This window comes from Macaca nemestrina, chromosome 19, assembly GCF_043159975.1.
Source record: "Macaca nemestrina isolate mMacNem1 chromosome 19, mMacNem.hap1, whole genome shotgun sequence".
Classification (NCBI taxonomy): domain Eukaryota; kingdom Metazoa; phylum Chordata; class Mammalia; order Primates; family Cercopithecidae; genus Macaca; species Macaca nemestrina.
This window is the reverse complement of record NC_092143.1, coordinates 54,556,975-54,578,345: the sequence shown is the minus strand read 5'-3', so window position 1 is coordinate 54,578,345 and position 21,371 is coordinate 54,556,975. Positions and strand designations below refer to the sequence as shown.

Below are 21,371 nucleotides of genomic sequence, written 5' to 3'. Positions count from 1 at the left end.
GCACAGCTGTCTGCTGGCGTGGCGGCCTTTGATTCTTCAACATTTAAGCCACACACAAAGGCACAGAAGGGCACAAACTCGAGAAAGACACAGAGGACACAAATACGCTACCTAAGGGTAGCTGAAATTTTATTCCCTTCCCCCTTATGAATCTCACAGAATTGGAAACCCTGTCAGTAGCTGGAATAAACATGCAGAGTTAGCAGCGCTGCATGAAGAAGCTCCTCTGGACCACACCCTAAGACTGCTTTCTTGACAAAGCGTCCTCATGGAAGCATCAGGGTGTGATCTAAGCTGAAGGCAAATGCTGCACGTGTTGTGGGGCGGGGAGGTGGCGGCTGCTGCTCCAGCCAGCTTGCTCTTCTGTAACCCCTGACCAGCTCTACCAGGCTGTGTGAGGGCAGACTCTTCCAGATCCTACCAATATTATCCGGCCCTTCTTCTTCACTGAAGAGCACAGATTTGTTCATGGAAGACATGTGCATAGTCTTTGGCAAGATATCCTCTTTCCCAGACTTCCTTGCAGCTAGGGTGGCCCTGTGACATAGTTCTGGCCAATGAGACATACTTAGATGTCTCCTGGAGAGGGGGCCTCTTGGAAACCTTTTGCATTCCAGATAGAAGGGACAGAGGCAGCTGGACCTGCTCTGCTTGATGACAGATGCAATGCCCTCCGACAGCAGTGAGGAGAGGGAGTCTGTTATGTTGCTGCTGTTGCCTGGTTATGTTGCTGAAGCAACACGAGGCCCCAGACTCTGTGATGTGCAAAAAACCCAAAGCGTTATTTGTTGAGGCCACTGCAGCCAAATGAATTTCTTTTTTTTTTTTTTTTTTTTGAGACGGAGTCTCGCTCTGTCGCCCAGGCTGGAGTGCAGTGGCCGGGTCTCAGCTCACTGCAAGCTCCGCCTCCCGGGTTCACGCCATTCTCCTGCCTCAGCCTCCGGAGTAGCTGGGACTACAGGCGCCCGCCACCTCGCCCGGCTAGTTTTTTTGTATTTTTAGTAGAGACGGGGTTTCACCATGTTAGCCAGGATGGTCTCGATCTCCTGACCTTGTGATCCGCCCGTCTCGGCCTCCCAAAGTGCTGGGATTACAGGCTTGAGCCACCGCGCCCGGCCTAAGTGGAAGGGTGGCCACTTAGAAATTGCAATTCAGAGAGGTTAAGTGGCTTCCCGAGGGCACACAGTAAGGCTCCAGGCAGAGCTGGGGATGGAATCAGGCTCTGCCTTCCATTCAGAACACGACTTCTCTAACACAGAGGCAGGCTAGGTGTGGGGTGACACCTCGAGGGTCACTGCCCTGCCCCATAGGGACCCCGGGTGTCTAGCAATCATGCCAGAGTCCTCTGCCAGAAGAGCCTGGTGTGTGGCCTTGGGGTGACAGGGATGATTCCTGCCCTCATGCAGCTCTGGCTTTCTACAGGGTTGGTGCCCTAGGATGAGGAGGAAGGAGCATGGGCTCTGGAGCCAGATCTCTCCATGGTTTTCCGGTCTGAGCAAGCCCCTTTGCCTCAGTTTCCTCTTCCATACAATAGCACTAATAAGGCTTGGTTAAGACCTGGGTGATGCTGTCTTAAATAAATGAGATAATATTTGTGAAGTGTCTGGCTCATAGCGAGTACACAGTGAATGGGAACTGTCATCGGGGTTAGAGAGACAGGATTTTTTGATCTGCTCTCTTATTTGGGATGATGCTGCCAGGCTCGATCTGCAGTAGATGTAGGTGGTGTCCTGCCCATGACCCCTTCTCTTCCCCACCTCAGTGACAGTGGGCTGACTTCCAACTGCCAGCACCAGCACTTCCAGCTCGAGGGCTTCCTCTGACGGTGGAGCCCACTTTGCCCACCCATGCAGTAAACCAGAAAAGCTAGAGAGCAGAAGACCCCTGGGCACATCCTTGGCCACAACCTGGCAGAAATTGGTGCATGAATAACCCAGTTCTCTGGCCCTTTGGGTGGGATGACTCCAAGGAGTATGACTGACACTGGCTCTAGAGTCCCAGTGGGGTTCAGCAACACCCGCAGTGGTAGCTGGTCTGCCTGATAAGACACCCCTTATTGATTTCCTCTCTTCCTTGTCTCCACTATTGACCCAATTCCTGGGATCACCCCCACAAAGAAACTATTTGCGCTCAAATTTGCTTGTCTAGAGTCTGCTTCTGGGAGTGCTCCAACTAAGACAATATCATTTAAAGCCTAACATTAGGCCATTGGTGGTTGAACTTCTTGTGCCCACGAATCTCCCAGGGATCTTGTTAAAAGGTGGTGGGTGCTATCTGAGTGACGTGGCTCAGATGATCTGGAGTAAGCTCAAGACTCTGCATTTCTAACAGATCCCGGTGATGCTGATCTGATGCCCACACTTTAGCCAGGGTTTAGACTTCCGGTGCTGTTGACCTGCAGAGGTTCAGGCAAGGGCAAGATCAATGTGGTTTACAGCAACCTAGAGGAGCATCACAGAGGAAGGGAGCATGGGGCTAGGTCCTGACACCCTGGGAGGATTCTGGTGGGTAGGCTGGGAAGAGGCAGGGCCTTTCTAGGGAGCTGGGAAGCTGGGGACTTGCTGGGGCCTGAAGCCATGCCTGGCATGTGCAGGATTTCAGAGCAACTGATCTGCATGGAGTTGATTGGAGCCCGCAGGATGTAAGGGGCTAGAGGCTCTGAAGCACAGCAGTGTGAGAAAAGCCTCCTCCATCTCCAGACACATTTTCCCTGTTCTCATCCCCAACTCCAGGAGGAAAATTCACACTGTCCTAGCTCCCCAAGCCTTCCTCCTCTTACTCATTTCCTGAGGTCCCCTCTCTTTACACACACAACCAACTTCTGTCCTCCCTGCTCCATGGAGTCCTTTCTGGTCATCCCAGCTCTTTTCTGAAATATAACGGGACATATAGTCCAAACTGCATACTTGAGCCATCCTATATTTTTATTATCCTCTTAATTATTTCATCTGTGAATTAGGAGTCATAGGACTTTATTGTGGCAAAGGACTCCGAAGGTCATTCCCACTCACATCATTGGTTTGTCATTAATAATACAACTTGGATGATTTATAGCAATTCACAGCATATAAAGAGCTCACACATGTGATTTTCATGATAGAAATTAGGGAACTCAGACCTAGAAAGATTGGGTGGCTTCCCCAAGTCATCCAGCCGGTTGGTGTCCTCTGCATAGGCTGACAGTGTTCTGAAGGGTGGAGCAGAGCGTTCGGCATCATTTTGCCTCTTCTGTGCTGGGCACAGGGTGGGCCACACCAGGCTCACCATTAAACACACTGTGCTCCTTCAGCCACCAGAAGAGGATGCCACCTGCATGGCGCCCCCTGGTGGGATCGTGGGAACATACCACAAATGCCTTTTATTTTATTTTATTTTTTTATTTTTTTATTTTTTTGAGACGGAGTCTCGCTCTGTCGCCCAGGCTGGAGTGCAGTGGCCGGATCTCAGCTCACTGCAAGCTCCACCTCCCGGGTTCACGCCATTCTCCCGCCTCAGTCTCCCGCGTAGCTGGGACTACAGGCGCCCGCCACCTCGCCCGGCTAATTTTTTTGTATTTTTTAGTAGAGACGGGGTTTCACTGGGTTAGCCAGGATGGTCTCGATCTCCTGACCTCATGATCCGCCCGTCTCGGCCTCCCAAAGTGCTGGGATTACAGGCTTGAGCCACCGCGCCCGGCCACAAATGCCTTTGATTAAAAAAAGGGTGCTTGAACCACAGTAAACCTCGGGGCCCTAGAGAGAACTCATCTCCCCTGCACTCCAGCCCTTTCCTCTTTACAACAGCTGTTTTCATGAGGAATTAAAGAATAAAGAACAATACTGTTTTTTTCTATTATCACCCAGGCTTGCCCATTTTTGATGGAATGTGGCAGCCCACAGTTCCGGATCCCTGCAGGTCAACAACAAAGGCATGTGTCCTTCTGCACGCCCACACACATGCGCCCCAGCAGAAACCCTCCAATCCTAAAACACATCCATCCCGAAGCAGGAGCTCACACAGACATTCTGTTTCTCAGCCTCGTTTTCTGGCGAAAGGTCAACAAACCTTTTGGAGCCTCACACGGACTCACGCAGGCACAGCCCTCGCGGCAGCCTCACATTCCCGCTCCGGTGGACACACACCTCGCTCCACACACGCCCACACTCACACCTGCGCCGGCGGCGACTGCCGGGGCCAAAGCACCTTCCACACAGCACTTCCTTTCTGCATCCCTGACCAGAGAGTGAGGCTTTCTCCTCTTTCCAAATGTACCCCCGCAGGGTGAGCTAGGCTGAAGACTTTCTGGAGGGGCATGGAGGTGATATGGCTGGAGTGGGAGCTGCCAGAATGATCTGTTAGTGCCTCTGGAAATGCCAAGGCCAGCAAGGTTGCTCAGCAGAGGGGGAGCTGCCTCCTTCCCACTCATCCTTGCTCTGGGCCAGTCCCAGGCACAGGCGCAGGAACAGGAAAGCAGGTACAGGTTGAGAATCCAAGATGGGAACTGTGGCGTTAAGGGAGCAGCCTGGGCCCCAAGGGCAGTGCTGGGTGTGGATGGGGATGGATTGGAAAGCTCCCCGAGCAGGGCAGAGACTCTGTTCAGAGGAAGTGATGTTGGATTTGGGCCTCCAAGGATGAATGGAGACTCTCCAGGCAGAGGAAATGACATGGAAAAAGAGGAGCTTGCAGGAAGGCAATGTGCATCTGGAGGGTTTGTGGCCAGGATGTTGTCTGCCCTGGCTGAATCTTGTGGGTGACAGAAGCCCTGGGTGGTTTGCAGGTGGTGGGACCTTTATCTTACAATGACACCCTTGGCCAGCCTCTGAAGAATGCATCGGGGGGTGAGGGCCTGGAAGCAGAATGCCACCGTGGTGGTGTGGGCTTCTCCAGGGCATGTTGGCTTATCCTGCCATCTCTCTCATCGGAACTCCTGGGCACTTCCCATCACTACCGTTTTTGGGGCCCCTAAGGATATTTTCTGGATCATGAGCTGTCTTCACACTTGCCTCCCAAACCAGATTATAAACTCCTTCTGCAACAGGCCGTGTCTTACTTATTTTTGTCCGATGCCAGACACCCTGCCTCCCACAACCAAACTCCGCAGGGGGCAGGCTATCTGTAAACGCTGCTGCTGCTGACTTGGGTGATGGCAACCGTGATCCAAGCCACACTGGGGCAGTGTGAAAATTGCAAAATGCCTGTCTGGTGTCCTTAGAATGAGACCTGAGCAGAGGGCAGGGGTGGGAGTACCATCAGGAATCCAGCCCCAGCCCTGGGGGGCAGGCAGTCTGGATGCTCTGCATCAGGGAGAGACATACCTGACCCACGCTTTATTACACTTGTCACCAATGGCCTCGGGTAGTGGAGAGCAGGAGACACTGTCGTCCTCGCTTTCCCCGTCTCCTCTCGTCTCCCTGTTGTTTTAAGTAATGTGAGTAATGCTGAGCTCATTATTCTTAGAAATATAAAGAATGTCAGAGCCGGAAGGGGCTTGAGAGGCAACCTGGCCCACCACCTCCTTCACAGTCTAGATGGTGTGTCCAGGGAGGGTCCGAGCCCATTGCTCTGCCCAGGCCATGTGGCTTGTTGGTGGCAGGCTGGACCTGGCCCAGGTTCCCTCTGTTCATTATCTCATGTGCCCTCTTGTTTGTTTATTTCCTTCAAATCATGTATGATGACTGCAGGCACAGAGGTTCTCTGGTTCTTTCAGATAAACTTGTTAGGAAGCCTTTCTGGGCACAGTCCATGGCAGGTCTGGACTTTGTCATGGGGGCCACTGAGAAGATGAGGCCCCTGTGAGAGTCAAGAGCCACTTGCTTGAAAAATGGGGAACCCTCAGGACAGTGGTTGGGGCAGGGAAGGAGAAAGTGGAGTCTAGGAGGGAAGACTATGGGCACATCCCCAGGGAGAAGGAGGACTTTGAGACGTCTCTGCGGGGAGGAGATTGAAAAGATTTTGCATGAATACAGTGGGACATGGGGCTGGGCTGAGGGCTAATGTGGAAGAGAAGAGGCAAGTTTCAAAGGCATCACAGATGTAGCCCCTATGCCCTCAGTACCTGGATGTAAAGCGCTTCGGATTTCCCTCTTGGAACCTTGGTGTTCCCTTCTGTATAATGGGCCCAGGCTGGTGTCCTGTGGTGAAGGTCCTGTTTAGCTGGAAAGCCTGGCTAGGGCACATGCCTGCCAAGCCTGTTTGCTGTTGGGGTGGGGGCCCTTCTGAAGGTATGGGCTAGAGAAATGCCCCACATGAGCGGGTCTCAAGGCCTGGGTTCTGGCCCCAGCTCCGTTATAACAAAGTCTCCATTCACCTAACCCAGGAGAGAGCTGAGCTGGAGTCGGTGCTGAAACTGCTAAGCCCTTGGGTCAAGTCTGCCCTGTAGACGTGAGTGCATGTGAATGGCAGGCGACAAATGAATCCTTAACGCCCAGAGGTGGGCTCTGCCCTCTGCTCCTGCCCGTACTACTCCCCCTACCCTGTGCTTACACCATTGGAGCTTTTGCCTCTTCACAAGTCCTCCCTCTTGTAACACTCTAAGGACCTTTGGGCTTGTTCCCTGAATGAATGAGAACCAGCGAGTAAGGGAGGAACGCTCTGCCCCAGGGCCTCACTGTCCCACCTTCTACCTGCCCTAGGCCCGGGATGGGGTTTCTTTCCCTTGGCATTGTTGACACGTGGGGCCAGATCATGTTTTGCTGTGGCACTGTCCTGTACATTGTAGGATATTCAGCAGCAGCCCTGGCCCCTACCCACTAAATGCCAGTAGCATCTCCAGACAATGTCAAATGTACCCTGCAGGGCAAAATTGAGAACCACTGCCCTAAAAGGACAGATGAATACTTCTTTTTGGGGAATACGAGAAAGAAGAAAGATATATCATCCATTCTCCCAAGAGAGAAAGAAGAAAGCATGAATCCAGGTGAGATACAGAGGAAAGGCTGGGGGACCCCCATGACTCAGACACTGTTGTGGGCCTTTATCCTCCCTACTGTGGAAGAGCCACAGGGCAGCCCCTTTCTCAGTGTTATGGGTTGAACTGTGTTCCCCTCACAAGATGCTGAAGTCCTAAACCCAGGACCTATGAAAGTGACCTTCTTTGAAATAGGGTCTTTGCAGATGATCAAGTTAAGACGAGGTCATTAGTGCAATCACTGCTGTCTTCATAAAAGGAGAAGTCTGGACACAGACAGTGTACACTGGGAAGGTGACACAAAGGCACAGAGGGAACACCGTCTACAACCAAGGAATGCCTGAGGCTCCCAGAAGTGAGGAGAGAGGCCTGGAACTGATTCTCCCTCACAGCCCTCAGAAAGAACCAACTCTGCCAACACCTTGATTTGGGACTGCCAGCCTCCAGAACTGTGAGACAATACATTTCTGTTGTTTAAACCACCCAATTTGTGGTACTTTGTTGCAGTAGTCCCATGCTAATACACTCAGCAAGAGGAAGGACAACAGGACCGGGGAACTGGAAGAGTGTGTGGATCTGGCTGAGATGGTCTCTGCAGAGACACAGAAGGTGGCAGGGGGAGATGCAGATGCTGACGGGACCCAGACTCACTGTTCAGAGACAAAAACCAACACTGTGCCTATAGGACAGACAAGTGGAAACACATCCCATTTCTAAAATGAAAAGCTTTGATTGCACCAATCACTAGAAGTTGTAAAACTACCCCGAAGAATTAACAACCTCCATACATGCTAACTACATCCATCATAAATTCGTCTTTAGTTTCTGTTATCATATCACTGTCTCTGGGGACCCCTGTCTTGTCATCATTTGCCCTTTATAATTTATTCATCTTGTTATTGCCTGCATCCTTTCTACTTATCATTCATCTTTACAGTTGTACATAAAATTAGATGGATCCCTCAATGGCAGGACTGTCAGGAAGGGAGATGGGCCTTGCCAGGGAAGCCCCCATATGGTGACGGGGGCCCCACCGGAGCCTCCTATGGGTGTCAGGGTTGAGGTGGGTGGGCCAAAGTTGAAAGAGGGAGGGAGGAGAGAGAAAGGAGAGACGAAGTGTGAAGGATAAAAGAAGAAAGTGTTGGTGAGAGAGATAGAGGAAAATGTGCAGAGGGAGAGAAGAGAGGAGAAAATGGGGGCACAAAGAGAAGAGAGAAAAAGAAAAAGAAAGGTGGAGAAAATGGGATTAAGAAAGAGAAAAGTGAGAGGAAGACATAGAATGGAGAGACACTCTGAGATAGTAGTGCTAGAAATCTAACTGAGCTCTTTTAAAAATAATTTTCCCACTTTAACATCTTTCCTGGTAAACTCAAAGGTCACATTGAATTTCCATGGAAGTGACCCGTCCTGAGTCGCGGTGACCTGAGTCGGGAGGTGCGATGGCGGGACTCTGCATGTCTGCCAGGCTGACATGAGGGGAGGGGAAGGGGGAGACAGCAGGGAGGAGTGTGTTAGTTTGCTTTGTATTCTAGGGTTGTTGGAGTGAGGACACAAAAGCCAATCTTTAACTAGTGAGTTGGAACTTTAATGTTTACCAAGCAGATACAGCTCCCACTTCCCTCACCCCCATCCCCGGCCAGCTCTAATTCCCATTGCTTCCTGGCCTCCTACTGACTGGACCCAGCTCTTTCCCTGCCAGCCCTGGTGAGAATCCTTTTCTGCTAGCAAAGGAACAAAGTGCTCGCCACAGTTTGTCATAGCACCCGGTTTTCTCTCATCTGAGCATCTCCCTTGAGACCTTGTATTCCCAACTTTGGAAACAGAAGGGCTCTTCCTGGAAGATAATTCCCCATAAAGTCCCAATGGCTGGAGGAGCTGTGACAAAGCAGCACGGGTCGATTTTAAGGAACAGATTTCTTTCAAGAGGCTTCCTGTGCATACTGTGGCTCCAGGTGGTTCTCAGAGTGGGTCTCTGCTGCCCCGTGTGAGTTGCCTGGCTCCTGGCCTGTCGTGTGTACCTCGACTCTGGGCAGTTTCTTGGACTGGTGCTCCCATCTGACTCATTTTACTCCCATCCTGCCCATATCCTGAATGAAAACTTTGAGTCACTCCTCCACTCCATGGTCATCCTGGTTCTCTCTAAATTCCTAAAGCAACTGGTGGCACTGGCAGAGGCAGGTATCCTGGGCTTTGGTAGCAGACTCACTGCTGGTCCTGGCTCGGCCACTTACCAATTTTGTGACCTTGGGCAAACCTCAATCTCCTCCTCTGTGGGGGATAATCATGACATCTTCTTCAAAGGGTGGTTGTGAAGATAAAATGAGGCAATGTAGGTAAAGTGCTTGGCATCATGCCTGTCGTATAGTAAGTGCTTAAAAATATTGTGATTATTGAACAATTGTCCACACTATCCATTTTATAATAACATGTGCTGTCTTGTATTGTTGACGATGTAGACATTTTTGTGTGTGTGGCTTCCATCCCCAACTTGGTGGGCAATTCCAAGCAGGGAGGTGGATGTGGTTTTCTTATCTCTGTATTTTACAGAACGTCTGGCACACAGGACATACTTGTTGATGGATTGAGAAACTGCCCTATGTTGACGGTCCCCTGTGGATAGTGAAACAAATTTTGTGACTAGAGGGGCATGGGCATGAAAAGAACAGGAAGCCAGGAAAGAGTGAGATCGAGAGTATGAGGGAGAGAGAGGCAGAGAGATTAGAAAAAAAACTCTGCCTGGATTCTGGCAGAAGGCAGTGCTTAAAAAGACCCAGATGAAGCTTCATAGTTTAATAATCTAATTCTACTAGAAACATGCCAAACTCAAAAATAATAATCCATTTGTGACACTGGTCCAGGAATGACTCCATCAGCCATCAGAGGGCTCTGCTTAGGCTGGTTCCCAGGGATACTGGGAATCACGTATCACTGATTTGTAAGAACAGCCACTGTGGTCTGGTTTCTGAGCTTCCACTGATCCCAAGAGAAATGTCAGCTTCCCTTTTCAGGCCCCCAATGAAGACATGTGCTAGGGGTGCCTCTAGTTCTGTCTCTGTCATTTTGTTATTGTTGCTCATGGTGATGGTGGTGGTGTGTGTGTATGACAGCAATGGGATTATTTTTCTTGCTGGCAACAGGATGCAAGCTCCGTAACTCGCTAGAAACAGCATAGGCTGCCTGTACTATCTTTTCTCCTCTTTCTCTCCTCAGTGAGAAAGTGGAGGGCTGATTTTAATGGATTGATTTTAATGGATTTTGAAGTCTGGAAAAGTGCATAAATTGCTGAGGTTACCAGTTTTCCAGGTTCTTTTTTTTTTTTTTTTTAATTTCATTCTCCTTAGTCAGACATAAAGTGTGCTTGCTGGGGCACCTAGTGTGGCCACCCCAGACAAGAAGAGGTCCCCCTCTGCCTCTCACCCAAACAGACAGCCATGAACACAGCCTCAGCTGGCAGGAGCACCTATTATTTGGTTGGGTGAGAGAATTTGGCTTGGTCCCGTCCCTGCATTTGCTAGTGGCACACTTTCTCTGATCTCAAAGTAGAGAACCAACCAACAGCAAAAACACCAGATCTGCTTTCTGGAATCAAAACAACTCCACTTTAAAGAATAATTTTACTTGGTCATTTTGTATTTCATTCGTCTGCATGTAGGTTTGTGTGGAGACAATGTGCCCTCGGAACTTCGAGCTGCAATCCGGTCTTTTATTCCTGCCCCTCCCTCTGGTGGGCCGTGCCTGCCCCGAGAATTGTTTGATGAGGTTTTTGAGGCCATGAGTCTCCCTGTGAAGCCTTTGAAGAAGGGATGGTATTCGAGGAGACTCTAGGCTACGTTTCAGCTCTGCTGTTGGGCTCTATCTATCTTCCCCCCTCCCCGTCCCAACATACATTCACGTTTCTTTTTGCCCTTTCCCTCAAACTTACTCAACTTGTCTTTGTGATTTCAGAAAAATGCCACTGGATCTCCTAGTATGAAGGATTAGCACAGATTATGGGGAACAGTGTTAATTATCGGTGGAAGGGGGGCTGGCGCGTCGCTCCAATGTGCTCCTGATTTCCCCTGGGCCTTTCTGCCTGGTAATAAGCCTTCTTTAATCTGGCAGGCCCCTTGGTGAAATCAGCACCACGGACAGTGATATTGATTGCTTCTGAGAAACCATCACAGCTGCTCAACCAAATTACCTTTGATATGTGACCTTTAATGTAATTACTGCAACATCAAAGTATTTCTATAAATTATTAAAGAACTAATACACTCCATCATTTAGCTATTCTATTATATGTAAAATAAACAACCACAAGTTAATGTTAGATCCTCAACAATCCACACTTGCTACTGAAATACTCCCAGTTCCCAGCCTCTCCCCTTTCAAAATCCTAAACCTCCCCCTCCCACCTTCTGTCTGTCTGTTTCCACATCTGATTCCGGCTTTTAGCCATCATGAAACTCCCCAGCAATCTCTCTCAAGCTGATGAAGGGCCTCCCATAACAATGTGGTATTTTCTATTCCATTTGGGTGGCTCTAAAATATCTATCACAATCTCCCCCAAAACAAAGTACCATAAACACTTTATTAATCAGCACAAACCTTTCTCAGAAGCCTTTGATTATCCTACAATATGGCTTTATGCTTCACACATAACATGGGGCGATGTGGAGCATATTTCTGCCATCTTACAGAGGGCACCCAGAAAGTAATTACTATAATATATGTGCATGTAGCCGCGCCACTGAAAAAACAACTGGGGAACGGCCACCCTGCCAGAGCTGGGCTTCACACAAAATCTGTGCGGTGCTCGATTTCCATATATTTGCATCTGTGGGTATGTTATTAAGATGACTCAGCCCCGTGCTTTGCAATCACAAATACCAAAATACAATACAAAGACTGTCTTAATGGAAGGAAGGCCCTGTGTAATTCAGCACTCCCCACCCCTAAACGAGTAAAGAAAGATCTTTGATGCAAAGGAAGGCTGCCTCCGCCCGGAGTTGCATTTTCTCTCCGTCTACCTGGTTAACCTTTCCCGCTGTGGGGTAGAAATGGAAACGTGTGTTTACATACGGTTGGCTTGGTAAGAATGTAAACATGCATGTGTAAGCATGGGTGTGCATACTTATAGAACACACGTGCTTCCCTGCAGTGTCCATTGTATAAGCGTCAACACTATATTTAGAAATTCTTTAAATTATGCCCACAAACACACATCTTTCCATTTATCTTTAGATACTCAGCAGCCGTATATCTCTCCCCCCTCACCACCGCCCCATCTCTCTGAACCCACAGGAGAGACCGCGCAGACCCTTGACCCAAAGAACACTTCTTATTTTATGGTGATGAACTAGCCTCGATAATAGCCATGGCTGATATCACACCCAGTTAGGGGGGCCATAAATAATTATCTTCTCCCCCGCACAGAAGCTATAAACCAGGGCCGAGGCGCGATAGTTTATCAAAGACGAGGGCTGGCTCCTTAAATAAACCGCGGTGATCTCACTCGCGGCGCCCCCTCCCACGCCGCCCCCCAGTCACCCCGCCCAGAGCGGACGGCGTCGACTCGATGGGCTGACTCGATAGCGCACGCGGCCCGCCGGCCCGGCGGAGGCAGCTCCCGGCTCCGGTCGGTGCCCCGGAGCGCGGCGCTCCCCCGCCCCAGACTGCCCGCGCAGGAACGGCGTCCAGGCTCCACCTTCAAGGCCACGGCCAAGTGGGGTCCCTGCCCCGATCCGTCGGGCCCGGACGGCCGAGAGCCCGGCGATTTGGGGGGCGCGCGGGCTCCCGAGCGCAGGCGGGCGGCGGGCGCCCTGACGCTCTCTCCCCCCGCGCCGCGCGGCCGCCCGGCCTCCCGAAGTCGCCCCCTATCGGCGCGTCGGCCGCTTGCGCCGCGGCGGGCGCCACTTACCCCGGGCAGAGTCTTCTGCTCGTGTAGCGCGCTCTGGGCCTTCAGCGCTGACTCACGCTCGCAGTAGGTGAGGAAGGCGCAGCCTGGGGAGGGAAGCAAGCGCCGAGAAGGGTCAGTGGGGAGCCCCCGAGCCCGCCGACGCTCCCTGCCGCCCGCCTTCCAGGCTCCCGCCCCTCCCTGCCGCTCGGTCCCTGTCCCCACCTCTCTTTCTCTCTCGTGCACTCTTCTTGGAGCTTCTCTGCCTCTCTGTGTTCCCGGCTGTCTGCTTCTCCTACCTCCCTTTGCTTTTCTATTTTTCTCCCTCCGCGGAGTCTCCCCACCCTGCATCTTCCCCCCACTACACCCCCCTCTCCCTACGGTTCTCTCCCTACCCGGTCCCCTGGTGCCTCAGACCTCTCTGTCCTGTTTCAGCGTCAGCCCCTACGCTTCCTAGAAGGGGCAGCTTCCACCCCTCACCCCCAGCACCTCTAGCCACACTTGACCATGGACTCTCCTGGCCGGTAGGAGTGCTGGGCGCTGCTACCTCGGGGATGGTGGAGGGCTCCTCTAAGCCTTCCAAATAAAGGCTCAGTCTGTAAGGAGTACCCCAAGCCAGGCCCTCCTAATAAAATAAACGTACCCTGTGTCCCTTGTCCCAACCTCTGTTGTCTAATTTGCAGTGACAGGTGGTCTTCACACCCCTCCAAGTCATAGGGCTTCTAGGGCATATCCAGGCCACCGAGGCACAGCGCTAGATCACCCTTGCTCTGCCTTTAATTCCCTGGGTGACCTTAACAAATCACATCCTCTTTCTGGCCTCAGTCTCCCCACCTGTGAACTGGGAAGGCTCAGTCTAGCTCTCCCGCTGAGTAATTCTAATTGGGCCACACCCCACCGCATCGACAGGGAATCTGGATTTGACAGAGCAATATACTCAAGGGGTGACTTTTCAGTGCTGTCCTTTAGGTGTGGTGACAAGGCCAAGAGAGTGGGGATGGGGGAGTCTTTCTGGGAGTTCTCATAAGCTGCCCAGCGTGCCCAGTGTCAGGCCTTCTTCCTCTGCCTGCAGATGTGGCTGAAGGTGGCTTGGGAGGCCTGCAAGGCTCAAAACCATGGGGAAAGCTCAAAAGCTCACTATGGCGAAAGCAGGCTTGAGTGTTCTGGGGAACAGTCACCTCAGACCTTTTCAAGCCACCCATGGCCCCAGAGAAGGCACCCTGTGGAATCGTTGCCTCTCTTGTTCCTCGCTCTCTCACATGGTCTTATCCAAGGCCACATCCCCAACAACCTGTGCTCCCTTCTGCCCCCCATTCCTCTGCTCTCACCACCTCCTCACCTGGTATGCCCTTTTTCCCCATGTTCACTTCTCCCAAACCCGTTGATCATTCAAGAATCTGATCAAGTTCTACCTACTCCAGGCAGCCCTCCTTGGCTGGTCTAGTCCATCCCCAGCCAATCTCCACAGCCAGCCATTTGGTCATTGCCATGGCCATTTATTTCCTGAGTTCTCACTCTGTGCCAGGCTCTGTGCCAGACCTCGTGGCCCAGGCCCTCCTCTCATGAGGCCCACAGGCTGCTGGTGCCAGTCTGGTACCTACGCCAGCCCTTGTGACCAGGCATGCTTTAGACTCTGGTTGCTGGGCACAGAATGCTCCTGGTGTCCTCTGCAGCTTCTGACTCCTCCACCACCCAGCCTGCACCCATTGAAAACCCTTTTCCTCCCCTTCCAATGTAGAAATTCCTCCTGCCTCCCTTCCCTTTCTGGCTTCAGAGAGGAGGTGGAAAGGGAATGTATTTGTGAAAGGAACGGAGATGAAAGAAGGAAGCAGGGAGAAAAGCCTGGGAGACAGAAACTCTCGGCTCCCAGTGCCCCCTCTGCCTTCCCCACCTCTCAACTCCTGCCCCAGGCTTGGAGAAGCATCAGAGAAGCCTCTCTCCCACTCTGTCTCATCTCTCCCTTCCTCCAGACACCAGATCGCCCCTCCTCCCTCTCCCGTCCTCCTCCTTCCTGGTCACTGGCAGACGGTTATTGATGGAGACACCCGGGGACTGAAATGAATAGCGGTCAGAGGCCCCCGTGACGTCGTCCCTCGTGCTGCCGCCTGCTTCTCCCGGGGGCGTCTTTCCTCCCGTCCCCTTGTTGGCCTTGTCCTCTGCCTGCAACCAGGAGGTGGCCACTGCCTCTGCTGCATGCAGGCAAGCCAGCTTGGGACAAGGTCAGGGGCAGGTTTGGAGGGAGGAGGATAAGGGGAGGGAGGAAGAGGAGGAGGAGTAGGAGGAGGAAATGACCATATTGTTTCCATGGCCCAAGATAATAAGAAAAGGATTCCAGAGGAAAAAGAATCTGTTGCTTTTGTCCATCTTCCAGGAATTTCTGCCACAGTTTTTGAGAGAGCTCACAACTTTGTTGTGAACGAGAATCTTTTAGGATCCTCCAGACCTTGGGTGACCTCCCCCTGCCGTCTCGACCCCCTGAATTTATCTCCTTCCAGTCTTCCCCCCCTCCCCACTCACCAGCCCCCTCACTACTTCTCAGCCCGCTAGGCGCACTCTGCCTTAGGGTCTTTGCACTGGTCTTTCCTCTGCCCAGAAAGGCCCCCCGACCCCACACCTGCTATCAGCATGGTGTGCTCCTTCCCTTCCCTCTGGTTTCTGCTCAAATGAGACCTCCTCAGAGACACTTCTCTTGACCACCCCATTTGACATAGCCCTGCGCTCACACAGACCCGGACTCCTTGTCCCATTGTGTTTTCTGTTTGGCACCCATCACTCCCTAACAGAGTCACATATATTTGCTCATAGATGGACAGGCTCCCCGTGCTCAGATGAGGTTAGGAACCTGGTTTTGTTCTGTTTCTACTTGGTTCTCAGTGCCCAGCATATGGGTGCAGGCTAATATGTCAGAACACCTCAGCTAATTTGGTGGGGGCAATAGGCACAGAAATGGTGCTCAGAGGCTACTGAGAGCTGTCCAAGATCTGTGGACACTGAGGCACACTGGACTTCCATAGTGGTGGCAGGGCCAGAGGTTGCCCGAGGGTTGATAGGCGGGTTCCTGATGGGAGGGTTTTTGCCCCAAGAGCTCCCAGGAGCCTGTTGAACCTGACAGTGCACTCTCACCATGCTTCCCCCTTCACCCCCAAGTGGATCCCAGGAAAGGCTGATAAACAACTGCAGATCCTGATTCCTCCACCATCCAGCTGGACCCAATGAAAACCCCTTTCCTCCCCTTCCAGTGTAGAAATTCCTCCTGCCTCCCTTCCCTTTTCGGGTTCAGAGAGGAGGTGGAAAAGGAATGTATTTGTGAAAGGATCAGAGATGAAAGAAGGAAGCAGGGAGAGAAGCCCAGGAGAGCCCCTTCCCAGGCAGGGCCCACCTCAGTTCCCTCATGTGTAAAATGGGAAAAGTAATGGCCCTCAGAAGCTTGTGGGGAGACCTACTTGCCAGTGAGTATGAACAGCCTCTGCAGGCTTCACTAAGTGCAGGCTGCAGTGTCAATATCAGTTCACTGTTGTGAAGCAGGGGCTAGAGAGGTGCTGGAGCCCCTTCCTTCTCTCCCTCTGCACCTCTGTGAGGCGGGAGTGGTTGGACACAGAGGCTGACTGGGCAGTCCCACCCCGGGCCCTTCCCAGTCCATCTCCAGCCTGTCTGATGCAGCGGCTGACACGCCAGCACGGCAGATTAGTCGGCTATCTTAAGGCTCTTTGAGAAAGGCAAATGCGGATAAGCAGTTATTAACGCTGACTCCGGGGTTCAAAGGAAGGGACCAGTCTGCTCCCTGGCTGAGGCCAGAGCCCTGGGGGAATGGTGACTGTGGGGAGGGAGCTGCAGGAGGAGAATTTACCATCACAGGGTGCTGTGGATGGTGAGAGGCCTGGGGTGGGGGTTGGGGGGCTGGGGAAGAAAGGGTGCCCAAACCTCAGCCATTGGACACTCACTGCTCTCTCCTGGAGAGGGAATGGGGGTGGGACACAGAGAACCCCCAGCTAGGACAGCTGGCCTTGACTTCCTGTGGCTCATTTCCACATCTCGCAGGGATTGAGGAGGGGGCTGTGGGCTGTGAGGATGTCCAGCCGAAAGCGGGGAAGGTGGGGAGCATCAGCCTCGGCCCAACAGCCACCAATCTGCCAAACTCACTCTCCTATGATGTACTGAGGTGTCCCCAGAAATATCCCTGGTGGGGCCCTTTGGGAACTCACAGTTGAGGTGGGAAACGGGATTCTCTCAGGGAGCAGCTGCCTAACAACACAAGACAGTGTGGGACGGAGGCTAGCACCGGGCTCTGAAAGCTGAGGCTTGAGAAGGTCTGTGGAGGGTGCCTCATCCTTCCTGGGGATATAGCTGGTGGCGTAGAAATCTCTCCCCATCTTCACACCCAGAAATCCCCCCCAAGTCCTACGATCCACATATACTTGTGCTTACAGAGGAGTCAGCAAGGATCCAGTGTGGCTGCTTGGAATAGCAAAAAAACCAAAAACCAAAAAACAAAACCAAAAAAAACCCATAAATACGTAAAAACCACCTAAATGTCCCTTAGGACAGGAATGTTTTCATTTTTAAACTGTGAATACCCGACAGCAGTTAAAAAGATGAAAAGACCCTCAGTGTACCAGCATGGAAAGCCACATTGTCAGATGGGAAAAGCAAGTTGTGAAATAATAGACGCCATGTATGTACAACGGAGACACAATCAACTCGCCCATTATATACTCAGGCCTGTATTTACATGTGAAAGACAAAGTCTGGAAGTCACACCAAACTGGAAACAGGGAGTACGGGGTGGGGAGTAGGGGGGTATGTTTCCTATGACTTTCACTTTTTTTGTTTTGTTTGACACATTTACACCCAGAGTGTATTCGTGTATCACTTGCATAATTAACTTGAAAGGAAAAAAAAATCGTTGCTAAAAGAGGAGGATGAAATGAAAAGGAGGTGGGTGAGAATAGGTGAGCCCGACAGGATGCAGGGCCCATGGCCTGTATTGAGGAGACAAAGATCATTGCACATCTGCCACCTGGCAAATATACTTCATGAAGGAAATTATCCTTGGTGGGGTGGCTGTGGCCCTGCCTCAGAGCTTCCTCTGAGCTGGGGCTGGCTGCTGCGGTGCTGGGGGTTGACACAGGCGCTCTCGACTTTGCAAGCTGGAAATGTAAATGGTTCTGGTTCTTTGGCCCTGAGTTCTGGGGGTTGGTGTTTGGGGGATGGAATCCATGATGGTGCAACCACCTCCCCATCTTCGCCCTCCCATTTTCGAGGGCCCTCCCAGCTGTGTGACTCTGATGGGACCTGAGGTAGAGCCACCCAAGTGATCCAGGGGCTCTCTGGGTGGGTTAGGACCTCACCCTGAGCTGCCCCCTTTCCCGTCCCAGTGTCTGGGATGGTTCTCCCAGCACCGGCTCATTACAGAGTCTACCACACTTTAGGGGTCAGCGCTTTCTGTCCCACCTCTTCCTGAGTCATGGGATCAAGCAGGATAGAAGCGCAGCCTGTTCTGGAGCGAGACAGCTTTGGAAATCATCCAAGGTGGGGTGGGGGCGGAGAGGTAACAGAACTGTGGGGTGAGAAATCACACCACAGTGCTGCCCTCAGGAGCTGACACCTGGGCTCCCTACAGCACCCTCTCCTCACTCGAGAGGGACGCCATGCCCACCTCCTCTCCTCACCCAAGAGGGACCCCGTGCCCACCTCCTCTGGCCAGCACAGACCTGCCTGTCCTCTAATGCTCGAGATTCCATCACATACACTGAATACTTTGGCCTGCATGCCTGTTTCCTTATTCAGCCATGTCACCTTCTCCCACTTACCATTCTTATTTACTTATCCCTTCCATTTACCAGCTTGATGCCTTGTCTCTGAATAGACTTTCAATTCGGTGAGGGTGGAGACAGGCTCTTCTATGTCTATACGACTAAATGGAGGGCCCAGCTGCTCGTTCAGGTGTCTGTGAGCTGGAGACCAAGAGGGACTATGGGGGTGGGGGAAAGAGATTCAAGATTGGGGCACTGAAGGGAGATTGGGAAATGCTGGCAGAGTGAGGAGGGAAGGGAGAAGGAGTGTGGCAAGAGGGGTGAGCACTGGGCCAGGGAGGGGCAGGCAGCGTGGGCAGCGGGAGGGTGCTGTCAGGCTCAGGTGCATGCAGGGGTGGCAGATGCCCCTCTGCGACATGGGCGGCCTGCAGACTGTGGTGCAAGGGGTGGTGCTGTGCCCAAGAAGGTGGGTGGTGCCCTCTCCCATCTGGGGGGAAACACAGTGCAGCAGAATTAATTGCACGGAGATGGCAGTAATTTACAAAGCCCCCATGTACCAGGATAAAAGGCCCTTGTCATTGTGAAGTGAAGGAAGTACAATTTCCTGCCCAATTCTGAACAGGGCCGAAGCCTGGGGTGTAATCATCACAGAAGGGAAGGCTCCCGATGTGATGCTCTCCCTCCTCCCACCCCAGCTGGGCCTTGCCTTCCTACTAATTGAATTACAGAATTAGCCAGAGGAAGGTGGCCCTAGAATAGGAAGGTCTGGACTTTAATAAAACATCAGATCCTTTAGGCCTTGGACTTGGCTGGCCTGGAGGAAGTGGGAAAAAGCTGGGGGGTGGGGAAAGAGAAGGGAGCAGGAGGCCTACTAGCCAGACCTAGGGGCCAAGGAAGGGGCTCCCTGAAGGCCCCTCTGCCCCAAATTTCCACTCATCCACCTGCCATGGTGCCTGAAATCACAGCTGCGGAGCATCATTCTTTAGTGATCCTCACCCCCGGCTGCACCTGAGAATCACCTGGAGGAGTTAAAAAACATGTAGGCCACTGCAGAGAAGTTATAGTGGCATCTCTGGGAGTGGATAGCAAGAGGGAGGGAGGGAAAGTCCACCAGTTTCACTGGGAAGAGGGTTACTGGCGTTCTGAGGTCACATCTGTTCCCCATCCAGGCTCTGTCTTTCGTGCTCTGGGTGGGCAAAGGCAATCTTCCTGGTACCTTTTGTAGAAGATGTTCTGCTGCCACCTGAGGGAGAGGCAGCTACAGAGCAGCTCTTCATGTACATATTCTTCCTCTGCAAACATCCTCCCACCTCGAGTGCCTGGCCAGAGTCCACACAGCCTTTAAGACCCACCTCTTATGTCCTACTCCGAGATGAAGCCCTGAGCATCTACCTCGGCCACTGTGGTCTCACTTTCTGTGGATTCGCGTGTGGCCTCTGCCCATGGTCGGCCTCAAGGATGAGCCTCATTTTCTCACCTCAACCGTGAACAACTTGAGGCTGGGCCCTTGGGGCTCAGCAGGACTGAGTAACAGGTGGGAAAAAGACCCCATGGGTCTGTGCCACTTTCTCCGCTCTTCTCTGTGTGTCCAGCCACAGGTTGACCCTCCTGCCATCTTCTCAGGACCTTCCCTGGCCATTCTTGTTTCCCTAGTTCTTTCCACCTAGATCTTCTTCCCTTTCTCTTCCCACTCCTCCGAGTACTCCGTGCTGGTATTCCAACAATTCCTGCAGTGTCTTCTCTCCATGTGACACAGTGATTCCCCACCCACAGAATAGATCTCTGACTTCCTCTTGCTTCTCCACCCCCATGGGGTAAACCCAAGCCTAAGAACATCATCCTTTCCTCTGCTGCCTTCCCCCATGCCTCACTCCTTGAGGGCCCACGTAACTTTCTAGGAGTGTCTAAGTTTTCCTTCCTCCAGGAAGCCTTCCCTGACTACTTCAACCCCAGCATCTCTCATAGCCCTTGGCAATGGTCCTTCTCATTTTGCAGTTAGAATCCTACATGTCTTTGTCTGCCTTGCATTTGTATGTGTTCGCCCAGAAAGTAAATACTCTATTATAGGAGTAGCTCACCCCAGGGACCCCTTTCCACCAGTGGCAGACAGTGTAGAATGCAGAGATTGCTGAGCTCCATTCTGCCTCTGGCTGGGTGAGTGTGAGCGGAGTGGCAGCAGGAAGTGGCTGCTGCAGGGATGGGGGTGTGGGAAAGGTGGGCCATGAGGTCTGGGGAAGTCAACACATCGCTCAGGCCCCTGGTGGCAGGAGCCATCCGTCTTCCTCAGAGGAGGCAGCCTGTGGGGATGGGGGTGATGGGGACTGCAGAGGTGGGGGAGGGGGAAGAGGGATGGTCCCCTAAGCCAATGCATCAGAGGCTGCAGCCTGCTCTCCTCTTTAAGGGCTCTCCAAGTGCTGAAATCTCCCCCTTGGCCATGCATTCTTCTTTCAGGCTCTGCACTGCCCTCCAGAGTCTCCTCTCTTTAAATCAGAAACTCCAGAGAAGAACATGGCCCATTCTAGAGTGCGAGTGAGTTTTGTTGAGTTAAACTCCTCTGTGTGGTATGGGAAAAGAAATGGCTCACTGTGACTCATTCTGCCCTTTTTACCCACAAGACAGAGACGTGCACAGAACTGGGATGGTCCAGATTTTTCTCAGGCTAGACTTGAATCTCCCAGGAAAGGGACCAACCTTCTCTTTCTTTCCTTGCTGAGTTCAGGGCAGCGTGTTCAGACTGAGGGACCTAACTGGCTCTAGACAAGGAGGTGCAGACCTCAGAGGGTTAAAGGACCAGCCAGTGGATCCTTTGCCAAGTGTCCCTCCCTGCCAGTTTGCCCTTGTTTATGCCCTAAAAGCT

At 52.2% G+C, this 21,371-nt stretch overlaps 1 protein-coding gene across 50 annotated transcripts in view; it reads right to left on the bottom strand.

Annotated features, from left to right (window-relative positions):
- The window catches only part of LOC105499086 (CUGBP Elav-like family member 4), a 321,369-nt gene that overhangs the window by 228,923 nt on the left and 71,075 nt on the right, over positions 1-21,371 (bottom strand). For 44 of the 50 annotated variants that reach the window (XR_011617214.1, XR_011617216.1, XR_011617215.1 and 41 more), the window contains exon 2: positions 12,786-12,868. Coding sequence is in view for 38 of the 50 variants with exons in the window: in XM_071085781.1 (XP_070941882.1) it covers positions 12,786-12,868 (83 nt within the window). In the remaining 12 variants the exon portion in view is untranslated. Of the gene's footprint in view, positions 1-12,785; positions 12,869-12,986; positions 13,088-21,371 lie in introns of those variants that run through there. The other 6 variants (XM_024787004.2, XM_024787007.2, XM_071085789.1 and 3 more) reach the window with 2 other exon arrangements.